Source organism: Acipenser ruthenus, chromosome 5, assembly GCF_902713425.1.
Source record: "Acipenser ruthenus chromosome 5, fAciRut3.2 maternal haplotype, whole genome shotgun sequence".
In the NCBI taxonomy this organism is placed as follows: Eukaryota; Metazoa; Chordata; class Actinopteri; order Acipenseriformes; family Acipenseridae; genus Acipenser; species Acipenser ruthenus.
Genome location: NC_081193.1, coordinates 81,571,812 through 81,597,513, shown reverse-complemented (window position 1 = coordinate 81,597,513; position 25,702 = coordinate 81,571,812). Strand labels below are relative to the sequence as shown.

The 25,702-nt window shown below is 38.2% G+C and overlaps 1 protein-coding gene across 4 annotated transcripts in view; it reads right to left on the bottom strand.

Moving 5' to 3' along the window:
* Positions 1–1,169: 1,169 nt before the first annotated feature.
* Positions 1,170–25,702, bottom strand: part of hace1 (HECT domain and ankyrin repeat containing E3 ubiquitin protein ligase 1) — a 71,504-nt gene continuing 46,971 nt past the window's right edge. For all 4 annotated transcript variants that reach the window (XM_059024623.1, XM_034003478.3, XM_034003479.3 and 1 more), the window contains 10 exons: positions 24,934–25,045; positions 21,093–21,190; positions 19,065–19,152; positions 17,368–17,517; positions 15,222–15,418; positions 13,395–13,526; positions 11,556–11,654; positions 10,943–11,013; positions 8,708–8,821; positions 1,170–3,153 (listed from right to left, as the gene is read on the bottom strand). In XM_059024623.1, coding sequence (XP_058880606.1) covers positions 3,051–3,153; positions 8,708–8,821; positions 10,943–11,013; positions 11,556–11,654; positions 13,395–13,526; positions 15,222–15,418; positions 17,368–17,517; positions 19,065–19,152; positions 21,093–21,190; positions 24,934–25,045 — 1,164 coding nt within the window. In that variant the 3' untranslated portion in view covers positions 1,170–3,050. The remainder of the gene's footprint in view (positions 3,154–8,707; positions 8,822–10,942; positions 11,014–11,555; positions 11,655–13,394; positions 13,527–15,221; positions 15,419–17,367; positions 17,518–19,064; positions 19,153–21,092; positions 21,191–24,933; positions 25,046–25,702) is intronic.

The following is a 25,702-nucleotide window of genomic DNA, read 5'->3' as shown; positions in this document are numbered from 1 at the left end:
TCTCAAACTATTCACTCACAATATTGTGGTGGGTGTATTCTCTTCTTGAAAGTAGCCACTGCCATCAGGGTACAAGTGGAGCATTGTTGGGTAGACTTATTCTGCAACAATATTTGAGTAAATTACGGCATTGGTTTTGCCTTCTGAAATCATGGAATCCAGGGTGTATTAGGAGAACGCATCACATACCAGGCAATGCCAAATCAGGTTGACCAGTACCAATAAATATGGTAGGCAGTGTAAATATGGTATATAGGATATTGACCACACATATGTACTAAGAAGGTGGCAGCTGTAGACATTTTCTTTTATACGTTGATATATGGTTAAAACTAACTGCAGGTAACAAATAGTTTTTAAATTCGACAGAGCACAGAAAAAAATATTATGGCCCAGTTTTGAAACCAACCAAGTCAAAACAATCTTTTATCCTCGTAATTTCTCATGTGGAGTTGTTTTGATTCTAGAATATAAAGCAAATCCACTGAGGAGTTGTGGTTTGAAACCAGTTCTCAACAGAGGTTATACATGGCCATCTCTGGTCACTGTAAACCAAAAAAACATACTTCCTATATTTTAAAATGTGTATTAATGTTAACGTATCTGTAATTAATACAATTCTTATAATACTAGACATATAATTTACAGAAATAATTGTCTTCATTCTAAAATCTACAAACTAAAGCCCCTTTTGCACTGGCTACCCAGGTCACAATCCCGCGTAGTGTGAAACCACGTACCTGGGTCGTACCCGGGTCGACACGCTTTGACTTTGGTTCTTAAACCGACGAAATAACAAACAACCACGCCTGCGTGAAGGTTTCACTTCTGCAATGAACGTTTTTTTTTCCTTTTTTAGCCATATTTTTTGTTGCTTGAGACACATCATTAGCCAGATTGCAGCAGGGATTGAAGAAACTTTTGCTCTAATCAACATTTGTGCCGACGGTTCAATCCAGAGAAGCTTCGATGGAAGCGTCCATAACAAGCTGCTTCTGGAGCATTGATACGTGCATTGTGTACTTGCGTCTGTCACCCAGGTCCACCCTGCTTTATCAAAAGCAGTGTGAAATCGCGTACCCGACCCGCATGACACCGGGTCCTGACCCGGTAGAGCATGCCAGTGTAACATTCAAAAACCAAGTTTAACAGTCAAGAGCCTTTTGGTATTTTTTGGTAAAATACATAATTTAATGTATTTTTTATCTGATATACAGACATTCCATATAAAGGTATACAAGAAACAGTGATAGCTGTGTACAAATGCAGAACAAATATACATCTAAAACAATATAGGTAGAATCTAAATTGCAGCAAATCCTGATATATTTCTACACATACACAATTAAAAAAACACAAACATTTTACATTAATCTAACATAACGGCCTACAGACACTTGGGCCAAATCTTTACCACAAGGTGAACGCAAATGCTAATACCATAAACAGCACTCTCAGCTGGACCCTGCACAACTGATGTGTTCCAAATTTGCTTTTAAGAGGCTTGCATACATAATATCCAACACACTCACAACCAAAGCTATTTTTTTTACCTCCTACATATATATATATATATATTTTTTAAATCTAGAAACTATATTTGCATTATTATATTAACCTTGTATCCCGAGGATAAACCAAACATGTTTGTTGTCATTGCGTGCATTCTAAGAACAAAAAATATATATATATAAATAATATATTATATATATATATATTATAGATTTTCACTTTAACTTATGAATACATCTATTAATTATTTAAAATTGTAATATATTTTTAAAAATGTAATTTTATTCCCCAAAAAAAAAAAAAATGCTCTGCTTGGCTGATCAAACAAATGTAAAATTTAACAATATAATCTACAGTAGTCTTGCCCTTTTAAATACACTGCATCACAACAGTTCTACAGTCCTTTATAAGGTATTAGCTCTTGTGTTGTGATCAGAATTTAGCCCTTTATGTCTTGTGATGTATGATATGAGATTTGGCTCCCCTGCAACCATGTTACTTTTCAAACCCTAGCATATTTTTTTCTGCCAGAATGAAAAAAAATAATAAAACATAAAAAAATAATAAAAAAAAATTCTAAACAACACAAAAGAAAAATGTACAACGTGTATTTTTGGCACAGCAATCCAAAAATGGTCACATTTCAATATTGCTTATACTCCTTTGTTTTCCTGAAATATTTCTTATATATGACACTATGTAGACAGTGCAGTCAACAGGGTTTGCATCTCTTACAACAATGACACATCACAATCAAAGACAAGGACTTCATATTGATGCTGACAGCAGCATTCAGGGCACCGCAAGGAGCACACTGGACTAGTAGACAGGAAAATCCACACACACTTTCTTCTGTATGCATAGTCTTTTATGAAATATTCATTTAACTCTTTCCACCTTTCCAAGAAAATAATTGCACCCCTTTGAGTTACCAGTGTTTCACAATAGCATCACCATAAAGGGTTGTTATAAACTATTTTGGGGTTTGCATTAAATTAAAACCCAGATCTTGACGGCCGATTAATAAGTAATTTAGATTTTCTTTTGAGATGTGTACAGCTATGGCCAAAAGTTTTGCATCACCCTGTAGAATTAACACATTTTGCTTCATAAAGTCAAATGAAACCTGCCGAATAATGTTACGTTAACATATTGAATTACGTACTGCTTTGTAGTTTTCCCATATATACTTAAAAACTGACAAAAATTGAAATCTAACATGAGATACTATACTACTATTATATATCATTTTGTAGTTTTTCATTACACGATGTTAAATAAAATACCTAAATTATGTTCATCTAGTTTTTTTTTTATTTATATCCTAAGATTCTAGAAAACTTTTGGCCATAGCTGTATATGAATGTGGAAAGGCTTTGAAAGAAATGATTTTTTCTTAAAGATGAAATGTTAGCCCTGCTCTCACAACACACATCAATCTTAACAAGCTAATTATATAGATAGATAGATAGATAGATAGATAGATAGATCGCTCGAGTCTTGTGCAAAAATATTGTTTGATCTGGTCTTGGAAGTCACTATGCCATAGTATATCCATAGCTGCCACAATGTAGTGCCACCAGAAGTCTATCCTTGAGTACTTCTTTGCTTGGATATTCTGGAAGTTTTAGCATGTTGATGCTTGAAAAGCAGAGAGAAAAACAAAATGTTATTTATTTTTAAATAGAATCAACAGCTGGACTTACACAGTGATCTAGAAAAAGCCAGAGCTTCAAAAAAACCAACCCTGTTTCAGTCCAGGTTCATATATTAATTAACCATACAGAATACATTCTGGGGGTGATATAAGGATACACACAAAGTGATTTGCAGGTGCAAAACCCCCATAATGCTGCCGTAAATCGTGTTTAACAGCCGTAAAGATTTTACCAGCCGCTAAAAATGCAGCGTATTTAAAGAATGGTGTTCACCTGGCGTTCTGCACCGCTATCAAATTTGCACTTTGCCATCATTAATCCATTCAAATGAAGAAGAGAGTACGGAATCGGGCAGGATCTGGATACGAAGCGGGCGTAAACATTATGTGATGTAAGGATTTTGCCTTGCACTTAGGCAATTGCTGACCCTCCAAAAATGTTACACCTCTTCTTACAAGGTGCAAACCATTGTAGAAGTGAGTAACTAAGAGCTGTATAAAAGCACACACCCGCAGAGACCTGTCATTGGCTTCAGGATGGCTGCTGTGGTACAGCAGGCCAATACATATCATTTCCTAAGGATACTAGCATCTGATGTTGGCTGAGGCTATTCCAAACAACTCCATTTCATGCTGAGTGACCTCAGCCATAAGGACTCTCGGCTCCTTCTCAGAAAACTTTTCTTTTCTTTTCCACGCGCCAAGAGAACTTTGCTGCTTTCCTCTGACATTTTTTTATTTGTATTTTCGTGCTCCAAAAATGTCAGACAGCGACTACTGCTCTCTGTACTCCTAACTCTGCAAGTGTGGCCACTAAATAGACCGATGCGCTCATTGAGACCCTCATTATCATAACTGCAGAATGTGTGGTTGAGTAATTTGCATTGCTCTTAAACTTACATAGGGCACAGTGCAAAATAATTGTATGGCTGTAATGCAATTTGAACTGTGCCTATACTTACATCACCCCTTTAATTCTTAAAGGCTCATGGTTATAAAATTAGGACCCCGCCTGAAGGAGTTTCATGTATTAGGTGGGTTTCTAAAACCTGTTGTACATTTCTGAAGCACGTTAAATGGACTTCACCAATAAAGTATGTAAAACTTTCAGATTCTACAGAAGAACCAGATAGAAAGTTGTCACGCTGATGCGAGGTAACAGGTGAATGTTTTTAACACTAGAAGGACCGGAGATATACTCATACCTAGAAGCCCCGCAGCAGTCTTTCTGACGGCTGTATTCAAAACACTATAAACAGTATAACGAAAGGAGAAACAGTCGGTTGTAATTCGTTTTTTTTTTAATAAAAGACAATACATAAACATCTGAAAAACCGAAGCATATATACACACACACACAAACATTTATTTTACAAATCAAAACAAGAAAATGTAAATAAACAAACATCTGAACAGACATCGGTTTACAACATACCTATTTATAAAACTGAAATGATAGCAACACATTTTTAACTTTTCAACAGCAATCGGTTTATTATCAGATGCGCAAAAGCAACTGAACAACGAAGATAAATAAAACATTTTACAGAAGCGCACAGCACAAGAAGTTACAAAAAAAAAGGTTGAATTTCTTTTTCTTTTTTTTTTTTCAACAAAATGGTATTTCCTTTACCTTGAGTCTTCGGCTGTTCACAATCAATACAGATAATGCGCTTCTCCACACCGCCTTTCTAGACAGGGCACAGCTGCCTGAAGTTGTATTTTTATTACACTTGCCAACCTGGCATTGGTGTCTCTTGTGGCTCTCAGCGGGGTTGCCAGCTTCAGCTGTGGGTATATGCTTGGCAGTCTCCCTCTGTTCCAAATGCTTCTTGCGAAGTTCCTGTGCTAACTATAAAATATATTCTCTCCTTGGTAAATTCTTCTCTGTGCATTCTTTGTAAAGCACTGTGGCAAAGTGCCCCGCCCCTGTGTGCATTTGTGTGTTCTGTGTGTATGTATGCGTGCGTATGTTAAATGTTGGTGTATAGATTGGTACACGGGATATAAACAGGTCTGTGTTTCACGTGTGTTTAAATTGTATATTTGTATTTAGGCACGGATTGCACATCACGCACGTGCATTTAAAATATAATATGCGAGCACGGGGTTGCACAGAATTAATTCACGTGCTGGGATTCAAGTGAATAATTAATTAGTAATTGAATCCCAGCACAACAGTATATATAGATGCACGTTTCATTCAGTCAGGGTTAGGTGTTCGGAAGAGGAGAACGGGAGAGAGAGAGAGGAGAGTTAAGTTAAAGATCGTAAAAGTGAAGATAAGTGTGTGTACTCACCGTGTTTGTTTGTCTCCGAGCACCGTTTGTGTTTAGTGCGTTTTGTTTGTCTTTTTACTTTGGCGTATAGTGCCGTGTCCCGTGTTTTGTGCTGTTTTCAACCCTTTTATTTGTTAATAAACGCTGAGTGCAGCCATTGCACTCGGCTCATCATCACAACCACCGTCTCTGTGTATTCCTTTTCTGGTCTGACGCCACCCACTCTGGCCGTCTTTGTGACACGTGGTGTCCTGCGTGGGATCGACAGCGCCTCCAGGACTCAGGCCAGAGCAGGAACCGCAGTTTGGATTTAAAAAAAAAAAAAAATGGCAGAAGACGCCATCAAAATGCGGGACTGGATGCTGGAAAATGCTGGGCTGGAGGCCCAGTCTATCCCAGTAGTCGTCCAGTTCCTGGAGTTTATGGACAGAGAGCGATGGGAGGCATATGCGAGGGAACAGACCGTAAGCACCTGGGAGGAAGGTGTGGGGTTGGTCCTCAGCTACCTGGAGGCAGTTATAAGTGGAACAGCAGCCCAGGTAGCAGGTCCACCAGCAGAGGAAGAATGCCTGCTGTCCCCGTCTCCACCAGCAGAGGAAGAATGCCTGCTGGTTTTGCCTCCACAGCCCAAGCGGGAGGAGCCTGAGCGTCCACAGCCCAAGCGGGAGGAGCCCGAACGTCCTACGCCTGAGTGGGAGGAGCCCGAACGTCCTACGCCTGAGTGGGAGGAGCCCGAACGTCCTACGCCTGAGTGGGAGGAGCCCGAACGTCCTACGCCTGAGTGGGAGGAGCCCGAACGTCCTACGCCTGAGTGGGAGGAGCCCGAACATCCTACGCCTGAGTGGGAGGAGCCCGAACGTCCACAGCCCAAAAGGGAGGAGTCGGTGCGTCCACAGCCCAACAGGGAGGAGTCGGTGCGTCCACAGCCCAACAGGGAGGAGTCGGTGCGTCCACAGCCCAACAGGGAGGAGTCGGTGCGTCCACAGCCCAACAGGGAGGAGTCGGGGCGTCCACAGCCCAAAAGGGAGGAGTCGGTGCGTCCACAGCCCGAAGAGAGGGAAGTTGGGGCTTCCACAGCCCTAGGACCCAAGCTGCCAGCAGAGGGTGAATACCTGCTGGTCCCACCTCCACCAGCAGAGGGTGAATGCCTGCTGGTTCCACCTCCACCGCAGTGGGAGGACTGCTTGCCCCTCCCACCTCCACCAGCAGAGGGTGAATACCTGCTGGTTCCACCTCCACCGCAGTGGGAGGACTGCTGGCCCCTCCCACCTCCACCAGCAGAGGGTGAATACCTGCTGGTTCCACCACCGCCAGGAGCAGAGGAGCTGGAGCTGCCTCTGCCTCCACCACCGCCAGGAGCAGAGGAGCTGGAGCTACCTCTGCCTCCACCACCGCCAGGAGCAGAGGAGCTGGAGCTGCCTCTGCCTCCGCCACCGCCCGGAGCAGAGGAGCAGGAGCTGCCTCTGCTGCCCGTACCTCCGCAGGGAGTACGGTGGCCGGAGCCCCAGAAAGGGGAGCTGCCGGCCACGAAGAAGGGGGAGGAGGTCTGGAGACCACCAACCCCAGCAGCAGTTTCGCTGCCGGAGATCGTGGGGGAGGTCAGGAGACCTGCTCCCACTGCAGCTTCTTCGCTGCCGGCAGTACTGTGGTCGGAGCCCCACCAAAGGGGAGCTGCCGGCCACGAAGAAGGGGGATGAGGTCTGGAGACCACTTTCCCCAGCAGCAGTTTCGCTGCAGGAGTTCTTGTGGCCGGAGCCCCACAGGAGGGAGCTGCCGGCTACGAAGAAGGGGGAGGTCGGGGGACCACCTGCCCCCGCAGCTTTTTCGCTGCAGGATGGGACCAACAGGCTGTCAGCCGTGCCACTACCGGCAGGGGTGCTGACAGCATTGCCAGCCAAGGGCCCACTGAAGCCTCCCTTCCCAGCCCGAGACTTTGTTCTGGACTGCTGGGTTTTTAAGGGGGGAGGTGGCCGTTGAGGCCATGTGTGCTGCGCACAAGGGGGGGTATATGTGGCAAAGTGCCCCGCCCCTGTGTGCATTTGTGTGTTCTGTGTGTATGTATGCGTGCGTATGTTAAATGTTGGTGTATAGATTGGTACACGGGATATAAACAGGTCTGTGTTTCACGTGTGTTTAAATTGTATATTTGTATTTAGGCACGGATTGCACATCACGCACGTGCATTTAAAATATAATATGCGAGCACGGGGTTGCACAGAATTAATTCACGTGCTGGGATTCAAGTGAATAATTAATTAGTAATTGAATCCCAGCACAACAGTATATATAGATGCACGTTTCATTCAGTCAGGGTTAGGTGTTCGGAAGAGGAGAACGGGAGAGAGAGAGAGGAGAGTTAAGTTAAAGATCGTAAAAGTGAAGATAAGTGTGTGTACTCACCGTGTTTGTTTGTCTCCGAGCACCGTTTGTGTTTAGTGCGTTTTGTTTGTCTTTTTACTTTGGCGTATAGTGCCGTGTCCCGTGTTTTGTGCTGTTTTCAACCCTTTTATTTGTTAATAAACGCTGAGTGCAGCCATTGCACTCGGCTCATCATCACAACCACCGTCTCTGTGTATTCCTTTTCTGGTCTGACGCCACCCACTCTGGCCGTCTTTGTGACAAGCACCCAGGAGTTGATGGCGCTAGGTCATTGTAAAACACCTGAACAAACCACCATCGGGAGCCAGCTTTCACGGAATACTTCCATGCCATCTGATCCAAAATATCAACTCCATATTTTGTTGCGTTGTAAAATTCCATGGTCTCTGGTATTTATTTTCACTAGTCCCGAAGCTAATTGACTGACCAAAGCAGAGCAGCTGGCAAGCAGGTGCCAGCCTTCAAAAGGCTGATTGAAAACAATAGACTGTCAGTCATTCACTCAGGCAGAGAGTAGAGACTAATCTGATTACAGCTAAACACATTGCAGACTGGTAAATAAAAATAATAAAGTAGAATACCGTTCTGTATAATCAAAATACAATTGTTTTCTGTGTGGCCGTCAATGTAACTGCTCCCGGGGCTTTTAGGTATAATGTAATATATCTCCTTTATTTCTGCACTCCTGCGTTTCCTGCTTTGTGAGAATATTTAATACATACGGACAGAAAGGAACACAAACGCACAGTTACACGACTGGAGAAAATTACATTTTAAAACCAAAAACCGCCAAAATGACTGCCGCGAGGTTTCTAGTGTTAAAGGCTTGGTTATTACCCCACGTAACAGCTCTTTTTGTAAACAGTCTGCTTAGACTTACCAGGTACTCGATGTGGGGAGCAGGTTTGAAGTGTATGGCACTGCAGCTATTGTAAATTTTTGCATTCCACTGCCACCCATAAGGAATGCAAATCCTCCGTGGGGTACCCTGGAACTGGAAAAAGAGAGAGTTTGGAGTCAACAGAACCTTTAAAAAGAGGGCTATAAGTGGCAGGGCTCCTGAGAGGCGCATCCGGTAAAGGCACTCCGCATGCATGCGCCCTATAGACTGGAAATCGTCGGTTAGAGTCCAGGCTATCCCACTGCCGACTGTGGACGGGAGTTCCCAGGAGGTGGCACACAATTGGCCGAGCGCCACCCGAGTGGGGAGGGCTTAGGTTGGCCAGGGTGTCCTTGGCTCACCGCACACCAGCGACCCCGGTAGATTGGCCAGGCACCTGCGGGCCTGCCAGTAAGATGCCCAGAGCTGCGTGGTCCTCCGACCCTGTAGCTCTGAGGTGGCTGCATGGCGGGCCTGCAGAGTGAAAAGCAGCGGATGGCTGATGGCACACGTTTCGGAGGACGCGTGTGTTCATCTTTGTCTATCCCGAGTCAGCGCGGGAGTGGCAGCGGTGAGCCGGGTTGAAATAAAAAAATAAATTGGGCTTTCCAAATTGGGGAGAAAACGAGAAAAAATAATTGGCGATTCCAAATTTAAAAAAAAAGGGCAAAAAGAAATACAGGAAAACCCACTGAGTTCCAAAAGCAGAAGTAGAACTGGCCACTAGCAGCAATATGTCTGGGTACCACTGCATATACAACAGAGCCAATGTCAGAGTTTAAGGATTTAAATACATACTTTAAAAACAAATCCCTTGTCTTCTTACAGACAAAAATACACTGCAGATACGTAAAAAACCAGAGAGGGTGTTAGTTTAAAAATTTAAACGATGGCACTAAATAATCCATCATTGCTTAGATCAGGGCAGCACCATAATTTGGCTCTCTCGATTTAGCATTAGAAAGTTGGACATCAGTAGTTCATAGATCATTCGGATCATGAAATAAGAGCAAAATCTTCATTTAGCTTGATGCAGGGCTGTAAAAAATGCCTGAACCTCTTAATGCAGTGTTGTTACTGAGTTGATAAACAATTAGAAAGAGGGGGTGATATGCTATTTTTTTGCATTAGCAGCTCGTAGGTGGGGATTAAAAACAGGATTAACATTGCAAGCACCAATTTGTTTTTGTGCCAATTAATTTACACTAGAATAGAACCTGGGGCTATTTTATGTAAATTTATATTTTAATTTTTCATTTTCCAATAAATATCAGTGAAGCACTGAAGCTTGCACTGGCTCCCTTAAACACTGCATGCACAGTAATATCTCCTGAATTTGACAAGCGAAGCGAGACAGGACTAGGAACAGCCTGCACTGGGAGAACTGTCTTCCAATTCCCACTCCAGAGCAGCAGCAGCAGCCACCTTTGAGGCTTGTAAAGGACAATCATTATAATCTGTTCTGTTTTTCAAATGGCAAATGAGACAATCTGCCTTTTAAAATGTAAATAAAGCTGCTCTTCTTGATTAACAAGCACTATATATATATATATATATATATATATATATATATATATATATATATATATATATATATATATATATATATATATATATGACACACACACACATTTGTCTAGAAATTAATTGCCACACTGCTGTATTATGACTTACAACCATGAAATGGAACCATCATTACAGACCTTGTTTACATAAAGTGATCTTTAAAAAGTATTTTTAGAAAAGAGTCAGGAGACACAGAACAGCCTGGTTTAGAATGAACCTCTAGGTAGTTCAAAATCGATCAACTCTGAGGGAACTTGACAGCGGCACAGAAACCATTAATAACAAGAAATAAACTAAACCGACACTCCTGCACCTTTCAAATGCTAATAAAAAACATGTTTAACAATGAAACACAGGTCTCAAAAAATATTTGTACCATACTGTAAAAAGTATTCCTTTTTTGGTTTTTGTTAACATTAAAAAGCACATTATTATTATCCTCTTGAAATTGGTAACAAGCTTCAGACTATGCTTGTGTACCTTCCCTGACTTAACAGTCCAGGGTAGTAACAGACGGTAGTTACTGTAAAATATGGTCCATGATAATCATATTCATGATCTAAGCACAATATCAGCAGGCTCATTTTTTAGGTTACACACATTTTATTTAGCCGCACATATCTAATAATTGGAATTGCTGTATTATTTTCAAAGGGGGTTAACCCTTACCTGCCAGTGACAAACTGCAACAGCAGAATTCGCTCCTCCTGCGTAAAGCTCTCCACCACATCCCAAAACCACTGAAAAACAGTCAATTCAATTCCTCACAGACTCTTACAAAGTGATAAAACTTTGTTAACATGTCTACCTCCACTAGTAAAAAATGAGAGAAAGTCACGCTGCTAAAAATAAAGTTAGGAAAGGTCAACTTATTTAGCTTCCAAATAAGATTTGTTTTTCATACGGACATATACATGTCAAAAGTAGAATGTAATGTAAGCAAGAGAAGACACTAAAATGATTAATATTTGTCTTTGTACATTTGATTACCGGTATAATATTATATGTCTGTCCACAATACAGATTCAGAAGTACAAAGGTGTGTGTGTGTGTGTGTATATATATATATATATATATATATATATATATATATATATATATATATATATATATATATATATATACACACACACACACATACACACACACACACACACACACACATAGACCTACATACACATATACATACACACACAGTAAACACTGAAACAGCCACTCAGCAAAACAAAATGAAAAAACAGTCCACAAAATGATGTTACTAAACACGTTTACTTTATTTCACCTTGATAACTGGCTCGTCCACGTCATAGCCACTGGTGTACTCTGTGTTCTTGTTCCAGTCACTGACGTCAATCTCTGGCATCCCTGAAAGCAGTAGTTCCTGTTGCAAATCGAGAGCCCAATCATTTATAAGCATAGGCATTTCTACAAACACCGATTACTGGATTCATGCTGTAGGCAAATAGCATCAACTCGAGTTGAATGCCAAAGCATTGTACCGAAATGTTGTACTGAATACCCAGGCAGGTTGTTAAATGGGAGATTTTGCTTTTAGCCCTCAAATATTTGGAGACAATGAGAAACAAAAATCCCTCCAATGCACTTGATCTAAACAACATTGACAATTTATAATGCCTTATGAGCTGCACCTATTTTGCAATTACTGTAATGCACTAGGACAGGGCTAGCCAGTTAATGGTGCATGTGCATCTTAACATGAATGAATTGTCAAAATAAATACATAAATAAATAAAAAGATCAAGTGCTGGAAATTCAAATGTATGGCGCCACTATTAAATGATTTAATTACTTCACATATACCTTATACTATTTATCTATTTTTTTTTTTTTTTTTTTTAATACCCGGTTTTTGACTCTTGTTCGATATTTCCCGGTACTATTTTCTAGGAAATACACAATATTTTGATTAAAATGCTGTTTTATTTTGAGTCTGACATTGTAATAAGCAGACCTACACTGTATCCTAGGATACAGCAGACGTTTAGACGTCAGAGGATCAAATAACGTTCAAACATGGCACGATTATGTTGGTCAATCAAAGTCTGAAATTGAAATACTTGCACAAAAATATAATATTTTTAGCGGATGAGGAATGGGGAGAAAACATAAATCAGTTTATGAACATTCAAAAGAAAATGAATGTTTCGAAGTATACAAAAAGCAAAAATAGCAGAAGTGGGTCGGATGAGGCAGAGGATGCATAGCGCTGCAAATACTGCACTGAGGTACATGTTCGCACTGACAATAAAAGAACATACTAAAAAATAAGCGACACATTAAACTAAAACAAGAAAGTGAACAGAGACAAGCAATCCATTTATGCAGCTTTCACACATGTTTTAATAAAAAGAAAGCACAGAATGACTGTGTTAATGAGTTTGTCAGAGCGCTGTGCTTTGCTGGACAGCCAACTGTTTATTGCAGAGAGGTATGTATTGGTGACTTCGTGGGACAGTACTGTCTGTAGTAAAACACTGCCTAATGCCGACATATCTTAATCGTAAATATTTGACATAAAATGGTGATGCTTTAGTTGGTAAATTTATGCACTGATGTAAATGTCCAGTGTGATTTTTGACGAGTCTCCCGATGGCTTGCACCACCCAGTTCTGTCAATTTTCTTTTTATGATTTCAAGGCAAATAAACCTGGCTTGTTTTGTGCTGATGTCATGTTCATACCTTTTATACTATTTCCGTCAGCACAGCGATTGCCCAAACGTTCGCAAAGTACCAGCTAACTTGGGAAAATGTGGCTTTGACTTGCACAGATTCTGCTCATCATACATGCCAGGGACATTATTAATAAGAAACCAGAACTGCTACGCCTCATATTCCACATGTAAAGTGTGTATACTGAAATTTTTTCCCCCTGATTTTTACCAATGTTTCGATAAAAAACAATTTTTACTGATTTTATCTGTATTTTAATATATGTAAAATAAACTCTGAAAAATTCCTGGATTTTTAAAGATAAAAACCGAAAACGCGGAAGACTAATTATAAACCACATGTTCTATGCATGGGATGACATGCAAACACAGGATAGGATGTACTGGAATGCTTGCATCAGTGACTTTCCAGCATCTTTCATGGACTTACCAATTCATATTCATCAAACAACTGTACCAGAGAGGGCAGGATGAAAGTGTGGAAGCCCTGCAAGAAAGCATTAATCTGTGGCTGAATAGCTCGGGTCATCCGTAGTTCAGTTACAAGCTGGACATACTCGGCCTAAAAAAAGAAAAAAAAAAAAAAAGAATAAAAACTGAACAGCCAGCAGGTATTTCAGAAAAATGAAAAGCAAACTTCAACTGATTTTTCTTTTTAGTAGTAGTAGTACCCCACACTGCACAGCTTTATTTCATTTCTCAGAGTAGCTATGCTTCACAGAGCGAGTCTACCGACTCAGCAATCCTGCCTCCCTTCAGCTGAATTGAAATTGCCCCATGCATGTCTCAAGTCTCTGTGCAGCAACACAATGGAAATTCAATATTCTTAACACAGTATGAAAAGCATACCTCCACAGGACTAAAAAAAATACTGAAATAGTAACAGAATCTATTTTTCTTTTCTATTCCTTTCTCAGTATGCATAAAATTGCCTTTGCATACAAAAACAATGATTCCCTTGTTTGGCTCCCTCTTGCTTATGTTTTGATATTTATTTATTTAAAATAAGACTAGACAGAACCCTATTTCAGAGAAGTTAATCTTCTTTCAAAAGCTAGGACCCAAGAGTAATAACTCTGTCATTCTCACGAGTTTGAGTTACCCTAAAGACTTGTGACAACAGAGACATCTACCACGGCCAAACAGTTAATACCCAAGCAGCGTGTAAACCTGTTACTATCTGGTCCACTGGGGACTGTGCCCAAAGGTTCTTTCGTTAGCCAGAAATTCAAAGCAGCATCAATTACGTGTACATAAACAACACATATTTTCATTATTTAAATTATAAAAACATGATTACTGTTCTACAGAATGTATTTTTTAACTATATGTGAATATTTTATTCAATTTATATGGATTACCTGTAAGATAATAGGATTTTAAATCAAATATATAAGGTTCGAACCTTTCAAGATCAAACTGTACCCTTCTTTACAGCCCTACAAGCCTCCAACAACACTTGTCACTTATTTTTTTGCTGGAACTTGACTCAGGTTGATACTCAAAAACCTGTAAACCAAAGAATTCCAAGTAAACTTGTTATATTTATTATCATCATTATTAAAGACTGACATCTACAACTATGGCCAAATGTTTAAAATAACAGTTTGTTAACATCTGATTTGGTCATTTGTTGGCTATACATTCCCGAGGCTGGATTTTAAAAGTAAAGAACACGGTAGGTTAATTATGATGTTGCTCCCATCTGGACAGCCAAAAAGCAGCCAGTAGCTAAAAGGACACTAGCACAGGTTGCAGAGAAAGAAACACAAGTATAAACCAAGACAGAGAAATGATGTATTGGTTGGTGTTCTGGAACTATTTGTTCTATTGACTTGAAACTTTGAAGGTATAAAAACCATCCATGAGCAAATTGTTGAGTGACCTTGACTTTGACCTCCTTTTCAATATGGCTGTCTGAAAACTATCTTGTTCTCGATATCACAATTGCTCCATGTCCGAATTCATTTCTTTCAAAATATACTGAGATTAGATTTTGGAGATGATCTGATCAAAGGTGACTAGCGTCTGAAGTGTTCCGTATTTTATACCCTACTGTAATACTGGGATAAAATCTAAATTAAAAAAATAACATTTCCACTGCCTTAACATAATAAATGCAGTAAGAATATCTAAATTATGAATGCAGGTTAAATATTAAAATATTTTAATAATACATGATTGTACTGTATGTCCAGTTCTGAAAATGATGTTCACTTTCTCTCACATTTCTAAGTACAGTAACTACAATTTTTACCTTATTGTTCTGGGTAACAAGTATACTGATTCCACCAGGTTTCAAAGGCACCTCTTCCATGGCGCCAAATACATCTGTCTCGACTGAGAAGGTGAGCTCCAGACCCAGGTCACTGATATCATTGTCCAAAATCCACTGGAGGTTTTTAGCATATTCCGGATCAATAGAGGCCACATCCTGGTAGTTGACAGGAATCCCTGTAAATTAAGATTGAAAGATAGGGGGTGCCACTAAGACATCGTGATTACAGACTGATTCCTGAAATATTTCCAATAATAAATCGCTAGTTTCAAGGGCACTTTAAAGTGCTCTACATTCATTTCTATTCTGTTTAGAATTGTATACACAATATCATTATCTGCAATATTTGCATAGCGAAATAAAATTACAAAAAAAACAAAAAAAACCTTGGGACCATCTTCGGCATTTATACATCTGTTTTACAGGGGGATAAAAGAAAAGCACAATACAGTGTAAAGGCTTTGGTTTGACAGGAAATATCTTGCATTTGGTTGATTAAAACAGTTAAGCCTGACAGCTGAAAGTGTTTGACGCCAAACAAATGAACAGATTGGCTCTTTGAAAACGCAGGCTGACACTGGATAATACTGCTTGGTAGAAAATGAGTAGAAAGCTGTTGAAAAATAAATCTTGGTTAAAATGAACATGGAAATGTGCTAAAATGAATCCACTAGACTTTTATTATTATTTATTATTTTTTTTATTATTTATTTTTTATTTCTCAGCTGACGCCCTTATCCAGGGCGACTTACAATTGTTACAAGATATCACATTATTTTTACATACTATTACCCATTTATACAGTTGGGTTTTTTTACTGGAGCAATCTAGGTAAAGTACCTTGCTCAAGGGTACAGCAGCAGTGTCCCCTACCTGGGATTGAACCCACAACCCTCCGGTCAAGAGTCCAGAGCCCTAACCACTACTCCACACTGCTGCCCATTTTATCTAGATGATACCCGAAAAGTTTTGTTCAAATCGAACTGACTTGCACTGCAACACAAAGCAATGTAAAAATTTAACAGAGCCGTGTTGGGATAATGTAGTAATGTAAAAATGCAGTTGTCTGTCTATGCCATTAACACGCACTCTAGTCCTTCCTCTCTAACTCACCAGTTTGCATACCGAGAATAGCCAGCTCCATCAGGCAAAATCTTCCTTTCTTAAACAAAATATTCTCTGTTACTTAACAGATGGAGTTTATAATATGCTGTATAAACAGGTCACTAGACATAGTGATCACTTTTGCATAACAAATATAGCATTATGGTTAAAAGATTGTGTTCATGTGCAATAGCTGATCACAAGCACAACTGTGAAATACAACTTTTTTGTCTCCCAATGGGCTGAGCTTGGGTTACAGAGGCTAACCAAGCATCATGTATTGTATATATAATCTAAAAATATATACCTTTGCATCAATCAATAGTAATTTAGGAGGTACAGTAATCTAATGTTAAAACACAAGACATCTGGTACATTTATAGATTTCTTTTAATATTTTAAATCCCTTAAAGCAATTTTTATAGCAAACGCTAAAGTCAGCCAATAAAGATTACATTTAGACCAGCTGTTTAGTCTTAGCTAAGGAAAGACAGACCTCTAGTGGCAAAATAGCACATGTTTCTGGCAGTGGATCTCAAACAATGTTCCAGTTGGCATTTCTTGTGAGTGGTACAAACCCTTTGCAAAAGCCACTGCCAGTTTGAGTTATGTACTCTTTCAAACACAGCTACATGTTTGTGCAGTACACATAGTAGATAATAAAAATAAAAACAACATTTTTTTTTGTTAGAAATTAACTGAGCCATCACACCCAGCATTAAAAAAACAAAAAAAACAAGACTTTTCTAACTTGTTACCACCTGTGTAGTATATATTGTAAATGTATTTATAAAGGAATGATAACCAGGGCTTTAAACACATATTTAAAGATATAATAATTACAGTATTTATATTGTACAGTTTGAGCCAATCCAGATTTTACTGTGATCTTAATTTGCCACCTGGATAAAACACAGAAATGGAGAAAAGCTGCTTGACACCACAGTCCAGAAACCTATGCTTAGACTCACAAATTCCAGCAGAGAACAAGAGAATACAAATAATAAGCTATGCATCTTACCAAGGATGTGCTTGTAGAAGGAGCGAGTGAAATAAATATTCACCAGCTGTCTGTGATAAAGAGCCAAGCCCAGTATCTGCCCTGCAAATCGGAAGTAGTTCAGGTGGTCTGGATTGACAGAGGAATTGCTGTTTGGCTGGAATGTAGTGCCTATATTGAGGAAAAAAAAATAACAAAAAAAAAACCAAAAAGACAAAAACAAAGTTAATATATTTAAGTCTACAGGTTTGACGTTCATTAACTAATGTGTATGACAGGGCTGTATTTAAGAAGCACACTGTACAAAAAGGTTTAGTGGTTAAGAAGGAAGGCTGGCTAGTCCAGTCACCTTGGTGCAATATGTGAAACCATTTACAAAAATGACTCATGTGTAGCATCTTAGTGGAGGGATAATCTTCTGTTAGCAGTTATACAACCCACTGGAAACACAAATCTAACTGGGAACATTCCAGCAACAATTAAGACAGGCATTCATTAGATTACTTAAAACTGAGAAGCAAGTACTTCCAGAACAGATTGTAATAATGTGTTATTTATGGAATATATAATCTGTGGTGTGGTCTATTCTACATAGACACTTTGTTAAAATGTTTGATCAAATCCAGGGTGCTGATAGCTCACGTCAGTCCATGTTAGATGAATTATAGTAATTTGCAGTAAATAAATGTAGGTTAATAAGTGGTTCTAAAGATATGGGTATGTATGAGTTTTTAGTACATTTGGATGTAGTGCATATAGTACATAGATTTACAGTATGTTAAATAATATACATGCATACAAGTGCCTACACTATATGTATAAGATTTAAATGTTTAAAAAAATCGACAAAGAGAGAGAAGATATAGGAGTAGAAAATGTCTGAAAACTGTACAGCATGCTTATTGTGTGGCGAAAGCTTGGTGCTTATATAGAAAAAACTACATGAACCATCATAGAGCACTGCATGAATAACCAATGAGCCCCTGAAGGGAAACATTGATTGTTTACAGCCATCTTCATTAATGAAAAAGCACAGCACTCCAAGAAGCATTCTGTTTGACAAGTACAATGTACTGTATGGAATAGAAAGTGTTCTTAAATCTTAAATTAAAACAACTGGATTCTAGGATTTACTTATTAAAAGCTGAATTCTAGGATTGTGGTTTTCATATGCTTAGCAACACAACATTATTATGTCATTCTCCCAGTCATTCTATCTTTGAATGTGAAAGACTCCAAAATGACATCCTTTTAAAATGTATTGACTTGAGATTGATACATTAATACAGCACATTTCTTTTTTATTGAAAGAAGGAGAAAAATGCTACAGGCACTATGTGACTCTTGCAGATAGAAAACCATTGTTATCTATGAAATGACACAGCCCTCTGTACAAGATTACAATTCAGTATGTGAACATCTGCTAAGTTCAACCATCATCAACAGCTACTTTCGTCACACATTCACAGACAGCGTGGGGGAAGTATCTCTCATCTCGTAGCTCCAGTGGAGAACATGCAATACACAGATTACATATAACCACGCAATGTACAGGATTTTATTCAGAGATATTAAAAGGTAATAAAAAAGGCATTTATGACACAAGACAAATTCTTGAAGGGATCTGTTTTGAGTATAAAAACGTAAAATGCTGGTGGTATACACTGTACTGTGCTGGCTAAGCACCTCCAGTAAGATTTAACATTTATGACACTTACCATCAGCTGACTGAGTAAACAGCGCATAGTCTGGATTAATGATCTCATTGGAAAGGATGTCAAACCATTCTCTCACAACTCCTTGACCCTGTTCACAGAAACAAATGACAGAAATGTGAAATCTTATACTTCTTGAGAATGTAGGAAAAATGGAAGGGTGCCAAACTGCCCGAGGAGAAAACTTGTCTTGCTTTGAAAAAGTAGTTAGATAATATAGCTCATTTTATAATCTCTTTGTCACTCACTGACACACACACACTCTCTCACATCCACTCACTTGCTCACTCACTCTCTCTTCCATACACAATGGCTCTCTCTCACACACTCACATACACACACACATATTACTCACTCGCTCACACACACTCGCTCACTCACTCACTCAGGTATGCCGTGACCCTCCCCAATACACCTATTACTTATATAATAAGTACCTCTGTAGATTTGTACAGTATACAGAGGAGCAGGTATTTAAAAAAAAGCATTGTGGATATGCTTGTGATGTCTGTTTTACAGGGGAAAAAACACAAAGGATTTGGTTTGATAGGAAAGATCTTGCACTTGGTTGATTAAAACTGTTAAGTCTTAAAACCCCGACAGCTGAAAGTGTTTGACGCTAAACAAGTGACCAGATTGGCTCTTTGAAAACAAACAGGCTGACACTGGATAATACTGCTTGGTAGAAAATGAGCAGAAAGCTGTTGAAAAATTAATCTTGGTTAAAATGAACATGGGAATGTGCTAAAATGAAAATGATTGCCCTGCGCTGCAACACAAAGTAATGTAAAAATTTAACAGAGCCGTGTTGGAAAAATGTAGCAATGCAAAAATGCAGTTGTCTGTCTGTCCGTCTGATCTGATCTGATCTGATCTATTCTCTCTCTCTCTCTCTCTCTCTCTCTCTCTCTCTCTCTCTCAGAATAATATGCTGCATAATCATGTCACTATATATAAAGTGATCCCTTGCATTTTGCATATATTCTATAGTAGTTTTTTATAAATAAATAAATAAATAAATGAATGTTCTGATGATATCACAGATCATGACAACAAAGTCCTCAGAACCTTACTGTGACCAAAAAATGACCAGAAGATCAGCATCACAGTATTATGGTGAAGAGTTTGTGTTCATGTACAACAGCTGTTCATGTTAATGTGGTCATTCACAGTTCTGATCACAACCACAACTGTGAATTACAACTTTTATTTTTGGGCTGAGCTTGGGTTACAGAAGCTAACCAAGCAACTTGTATATCTAAATCTAAAAAGATGTACCTTTGTATTAATCAATAGTAATGTAGAGGTATAGTAATCTAATGTTAAAACACAAGACATCTGGTACATTTATAGATTTCTTTTAATATTTTAAATCCCTTAAAGCAATTTTTAGCTCTCGGCAGCAAGAAGTAAACAGTCGAGATTAGGATACGCACGCAACTCAAGCTGGCAAACAGTGATCTCTGCTGGCTAAAATCAGTTTCAGATTTGGGAAGCAATCGGGAATACAGATGTAGGTACACTGGCCTAACGTGCAAGTGAAATGTTACATATAGTGATGAACATTATTGCAAAGAAACGACAACGACAGGGATTTAAAAAAGAAAAAAAAAAAAAAAAAACCTGGCCTATTTTATTTACTGTTTTGCCTGAAGTACACCAAAGATTATTATTTTTTTTTTATGACTTTCTTTCCTGCTGATGCACTGTGTTATTAACCAGATTTATTGAGATTATTTTTAGGTTCACTTAGAAAAATGTACGGCCACCAAAACCAATTCAAAAAGTTAATTTCTAACCCTGCCTACACCCTGTTCTAAATGACCCGAGAGGAAATCCATTGAAGTCCACTTTACCTCAAGGTCTAATGGGAACTTTTGATATACTAAAAGGAGCCAGAGGACAGTAATCTCTTATCTATTTACCAATTTCTATATTCCTGTCTGTAAGCTTGGCTCAGTCTTCCCTGCTAGTCGTCTTATTTAATTCTCCTCTCTTGTCAAAGTATTTTTTTTTTATGTTTTTACCCACCATTCCCTCTTCACCATGGAAACGCACTGCAATCCCTTGCTTCAATTTCTCATTACTTGATTTAGACACAACTTCACAGCTGCTCCGGAAAATGGATTCTGCAAAGTAAAAATCATTAATAAGATTTTTTTTTTGGTGTTAGCAAAAAGAAATATATATATTTTTTAAAACAAATTAAGTTCTTAGATCAGATGACCGTGTTGCTTAAATTCATCATTCCCAATTCCCAGTAGTGCATGACTAATATTAATTTGGCTTTTCAATTTTGGAATCTCAATTAACATCCTGACTGGGATGATATCTGTTGTTAATCATATTAAAAAAAAAACAGCTTCAAATTTCAAAGTGCCCACAGCAATGTCCTTGCTGTGTTAGTAAAATAGTATATTTTATCAGTGGCATTTCATTCATGTCTGTGTCTGTATATCCTCCATGAAGTGCATTCACTACTTTATTCATTGTATATTTTTGAGTAAAATTCTAACTTTTTACTAGGAATTTAGTCTGTCACATTAATTTTTGTTTCAACCATTCACTGATGTCCGATTTTTCTCATGCCGATCACCCAGTTTTCAAGATGCAGGTAATTAGGCAGAAATAGTAGCCATGTAAATGATATTGCTCTATATCAACCCCTACTGTGGTTCATTTTGAAGTTCAACATATATTTCTGTTTCTCTGGTATTGGAACATCTGAACTGTGCTGTCTCTTTATTCTCCTCTTCTGTAAAATACATGCAAGTTAAGCTTAATCTCTTAATACATTTCCAAAGAGAATTTCAGACATTAAATAATGAAGTCTGTTCCTTTTGATCTTTTGATATTAAGTGTTGAGATTAATCCTGGTCTGATATTTTACAGATCCAAAAAAATATAAATTATATATATGTATATATATATATATATATATATATATATATATATATATATATATACATATATATATATATATATATATATATATATATATATTTTTATTAAATGCTCTTTCACAGTTCATTTAAATATCTGTATTTAATAAACTTTAGGGTTAGGTTTACAACACCCCAATTAAACATAATTTGATAACAGCATTACTGAGTTTTAATTAAAGTCTTTTTGAACCAATCCACTTAAACATTTTTTTTTAATTTATTTTTTTTTTAAGTAAATTAATAGAGGCGGTACCGATTAGACATAACATTGTGCAACATACAAATCTGCAATAAAGGACATACATATTATTAAAATTACTAACCTTATTGATCTACATGGATAGTACGTTCAATTACTTTGACATAATCTAGATATAGTCTTCATTAGCAAGCCAATTTTCAAGATATAGGTGAATCAGGCAGAAACTTCTAAGAAATTAATGACAAATGTTATGTCTAGTGCCTTTAACGGTGTCATTTGTCGTACACCACTCTTCACAGTACCCTAAAAGTCAGAATATAACATGCACTCTGTGTGGAATAAGCATGAGTAAATTGTGCTTCATCTCGTTTATAACACACATCTCTAGTGTACTTGTGTGTGTCAGAAACAAATAAAGGCCCTGTCCACACTATACCTTTAAACAGTATTAGCTGCATTTAAGCCGGCTTAAAAGTGCTAAATACGGTTTGCGTCCACACTACGCAGCATTTAATACCGTACTCGAGAACCGGACTCGAGACCACCTCAGGAGGTAGTCTCGAGTCCGGTTCTAATTAGATCGCATTAGGTAGTGCGGTTTATCAGAAGTGTAGATGCTGTAATACCAAACTACATTTTTTTTGTGTATCCTCCAATATCCCAACAGAACATGCTTTGTGGTATGTTTGGCAAAATACTCAGAGCAGGCTCCTGAAGGACTTGCTATCAGTGTACACTCCGCACTAGGTATTCATTTTTATGCTTCAAAAAATCTGTCAGGACATCTCTGTTAAACTAGTGGGGAAAATAACAAAAACACAACGTTAAATTAGGTGACTCCAAAAATTAGGCTCAGGCAAGATATGAAGGTAAAAACAAAGATTGTTTTGTAATGAACAACTTTTTCTGAGTTTAATTATAAAACAGAATCAGCTCAATTTGTTTAAAGGGACTTCACCTGATTAAAAATAAAACCTGAAAACTTCAAGCCCTACTTGTGTGTGTGTGTTCGGATTTACTTTTTCCACAATACTTGTTATATTTACTTTTAGCAATATGGACCTCTGTTAATATGGGCATAACACATTATTTTAAAATAAAACACAGTGCATGGTGGGATACTATCGTATTCATTTCCACGGTTCATTGCGTGACTGGGAATTGTAACTGAACTATTCTAATGGTGTGTGGACGCATTAAGCCTGACTAAACATGAAACGGTACTTCAGTGTGGACGCTTTGAGCTGGATTAATTAGAACGGTTTCGAGTAAGGTTCTCGAGATCAGTTTTGTAGTGTGGACAGGGCCAAAGTTTCACATTCACAAACCGGTTTTAGGCAGTTGTTAATTTTTTTAACAGTTTAGAAAAGTTTCATTTTTACAAAACTGTAAGACAGACTGGGACGTGCATTGAAACCTTCTAATACGTATGTCTATGAGATGGCTTCCTAATAAAACCAGTCAGCACCTTAATAATTACCATTGTCTGTATGTGACTGACTGCATGCACACATCAGTATGAGGGCAAGTCTTATTAAGTATATTGTGTACCCTTTCTATTACAATTTCACTAAAAATGCAATTTTAGCATAAGCTCCGTGTATTTGAATAATGGTTTTGCCTTTGTGATTGTTTCACTTGAGTTCCACTGAGAAATAATGTGACTAGAGTACAACAGTCATAAAAAATGCATTTGCAGATATTTTTACGTTTGCATTAGGAATAATAAATGGCAAGAGGATACAGAAAGCATCACTTAACTTGCTTTTACTTTTATATATAATTGTCCTTCAAATGGTTGGTTCAGTTTTATCAACACCCATGTCAAACAGATCAGATTTGTGCATTGTCCTGTATAACAGTATTTATGATCCAATTCAGACTTTGAAAGGGCTCTGTGCTAAGATGTGAGGTTTGTACACGCCAAGTCTAAAACAAAAAGCCTTCACTTAAAATAGAATCAAAAGTAAGATGATACTAAATGAACCATAGAAGGCATCTATCAAACTGTATGTTATAAATGCTGGTTCTGAAAGCTTTCTGCTCTTGATCTGAAAGACAGCAAGCTGCCATGATCTAATTCAACTGAGCTGCCATAAAGTGAAACAAACTGTGATGAATGCTTGCGGAAAAGGAAGCCGCACATTCCTCAAGCTACTTTGTATGCAAGCGTTTACTCCATCTAAAAAATAAATAAAAAGCATAGTTGGAGAAATGTAAATTAAACAGTTGACAGTATATATGTCTTATTACTTATGACAAGTCCAGGGTGTATCTTTCAACTGACTTCTTTTTATTGAATAAGCCTGACTGCTGGAACGAAGACACCCCAGCAAATTAGATTTAATACAGTCCCCAGGGCAACTAAACCAACACAGGTTAGTATAAATATAGTCGGATTAAAAAAAGAAACATATAAATACATTACATGTAAATGTATACAAAAGTTTTGGAGAGAAATGTTTATTAATATTTATACTTCTTACTAAGGCCTTGTTTCCTCTGCTTGGCACTACAATCAAGAGCATGTCGGTGCTTTTTTTCCCAAACCTGGCCAGCCATAGAAATTCTTGCCATGCGTCAAAGGTCACTGGGGGATTGTGGGATCATATTGTGTTTTGTTAAATACATTTAACCATACGCTCATATCTAAGGCTACGATTTTGTCAGGAAATCGTGAAAATTGTGAATTTGTGGAGGGCTAGGTGGTGGGACAGCACAGTACCTCTGTGAACGAGCAGGATGTCATTCTCATTGACGGGCCTGTGGACCATGTCAGAATCAGGCTGGCCTGCATGGAGGTGCTCGTAGAACCAGTCACATCGGTCTTTGAAGGGCTGCAGGAAACATGAAAAATGACAGCTCCCTAGTGAATGCTAATTACCAAGCCTCAGATTCAGCGAGGGGAGCGTACCGTTTGAATTTCAAACAATTAGCACCATTTTGGTCATTTGAAATCATAACTACAGAAAATGTTAATTACAATAAAACAGAAAGAAGAAACAGGTCTGGAAGTTGAGGGTATTATTTAAAAATAGACACATTTACTTAAAATATATTATAATGCATAATTTAGATAAGGAACATTTCTTAACATGCAAAATTCAGTTCAGGGAAAACAATTAGGCAAAGAAAACAACAGAACACAAAATACATATTTAAATGACAGGAAAACTGAGCACCATTTCCTTTGATGGTAGTTAAACACTTGGTGGTAAACTGAAACAAAAAGTTACTTCCCAAATGTAATCTTATTTCTTAAGTCTAACTACTTATTTCCATCCTCTTGTTTTGTTTTCATTTTGTTGTTTAACTGTTAAAAACCAACAAAACACCCCTGATATCAAAATAATGAAATCGGTGTATAGTCAATAAATGCCAGAAAACATCGTAAAAACTGTAGAAACTGTTAATTAAGTTAACTAAGAGCTTAAGTTGGAATGAAAACCAGAAGACCCTGTGGCCCTCGAGGACTGGAGTTTGACACCCTTGCT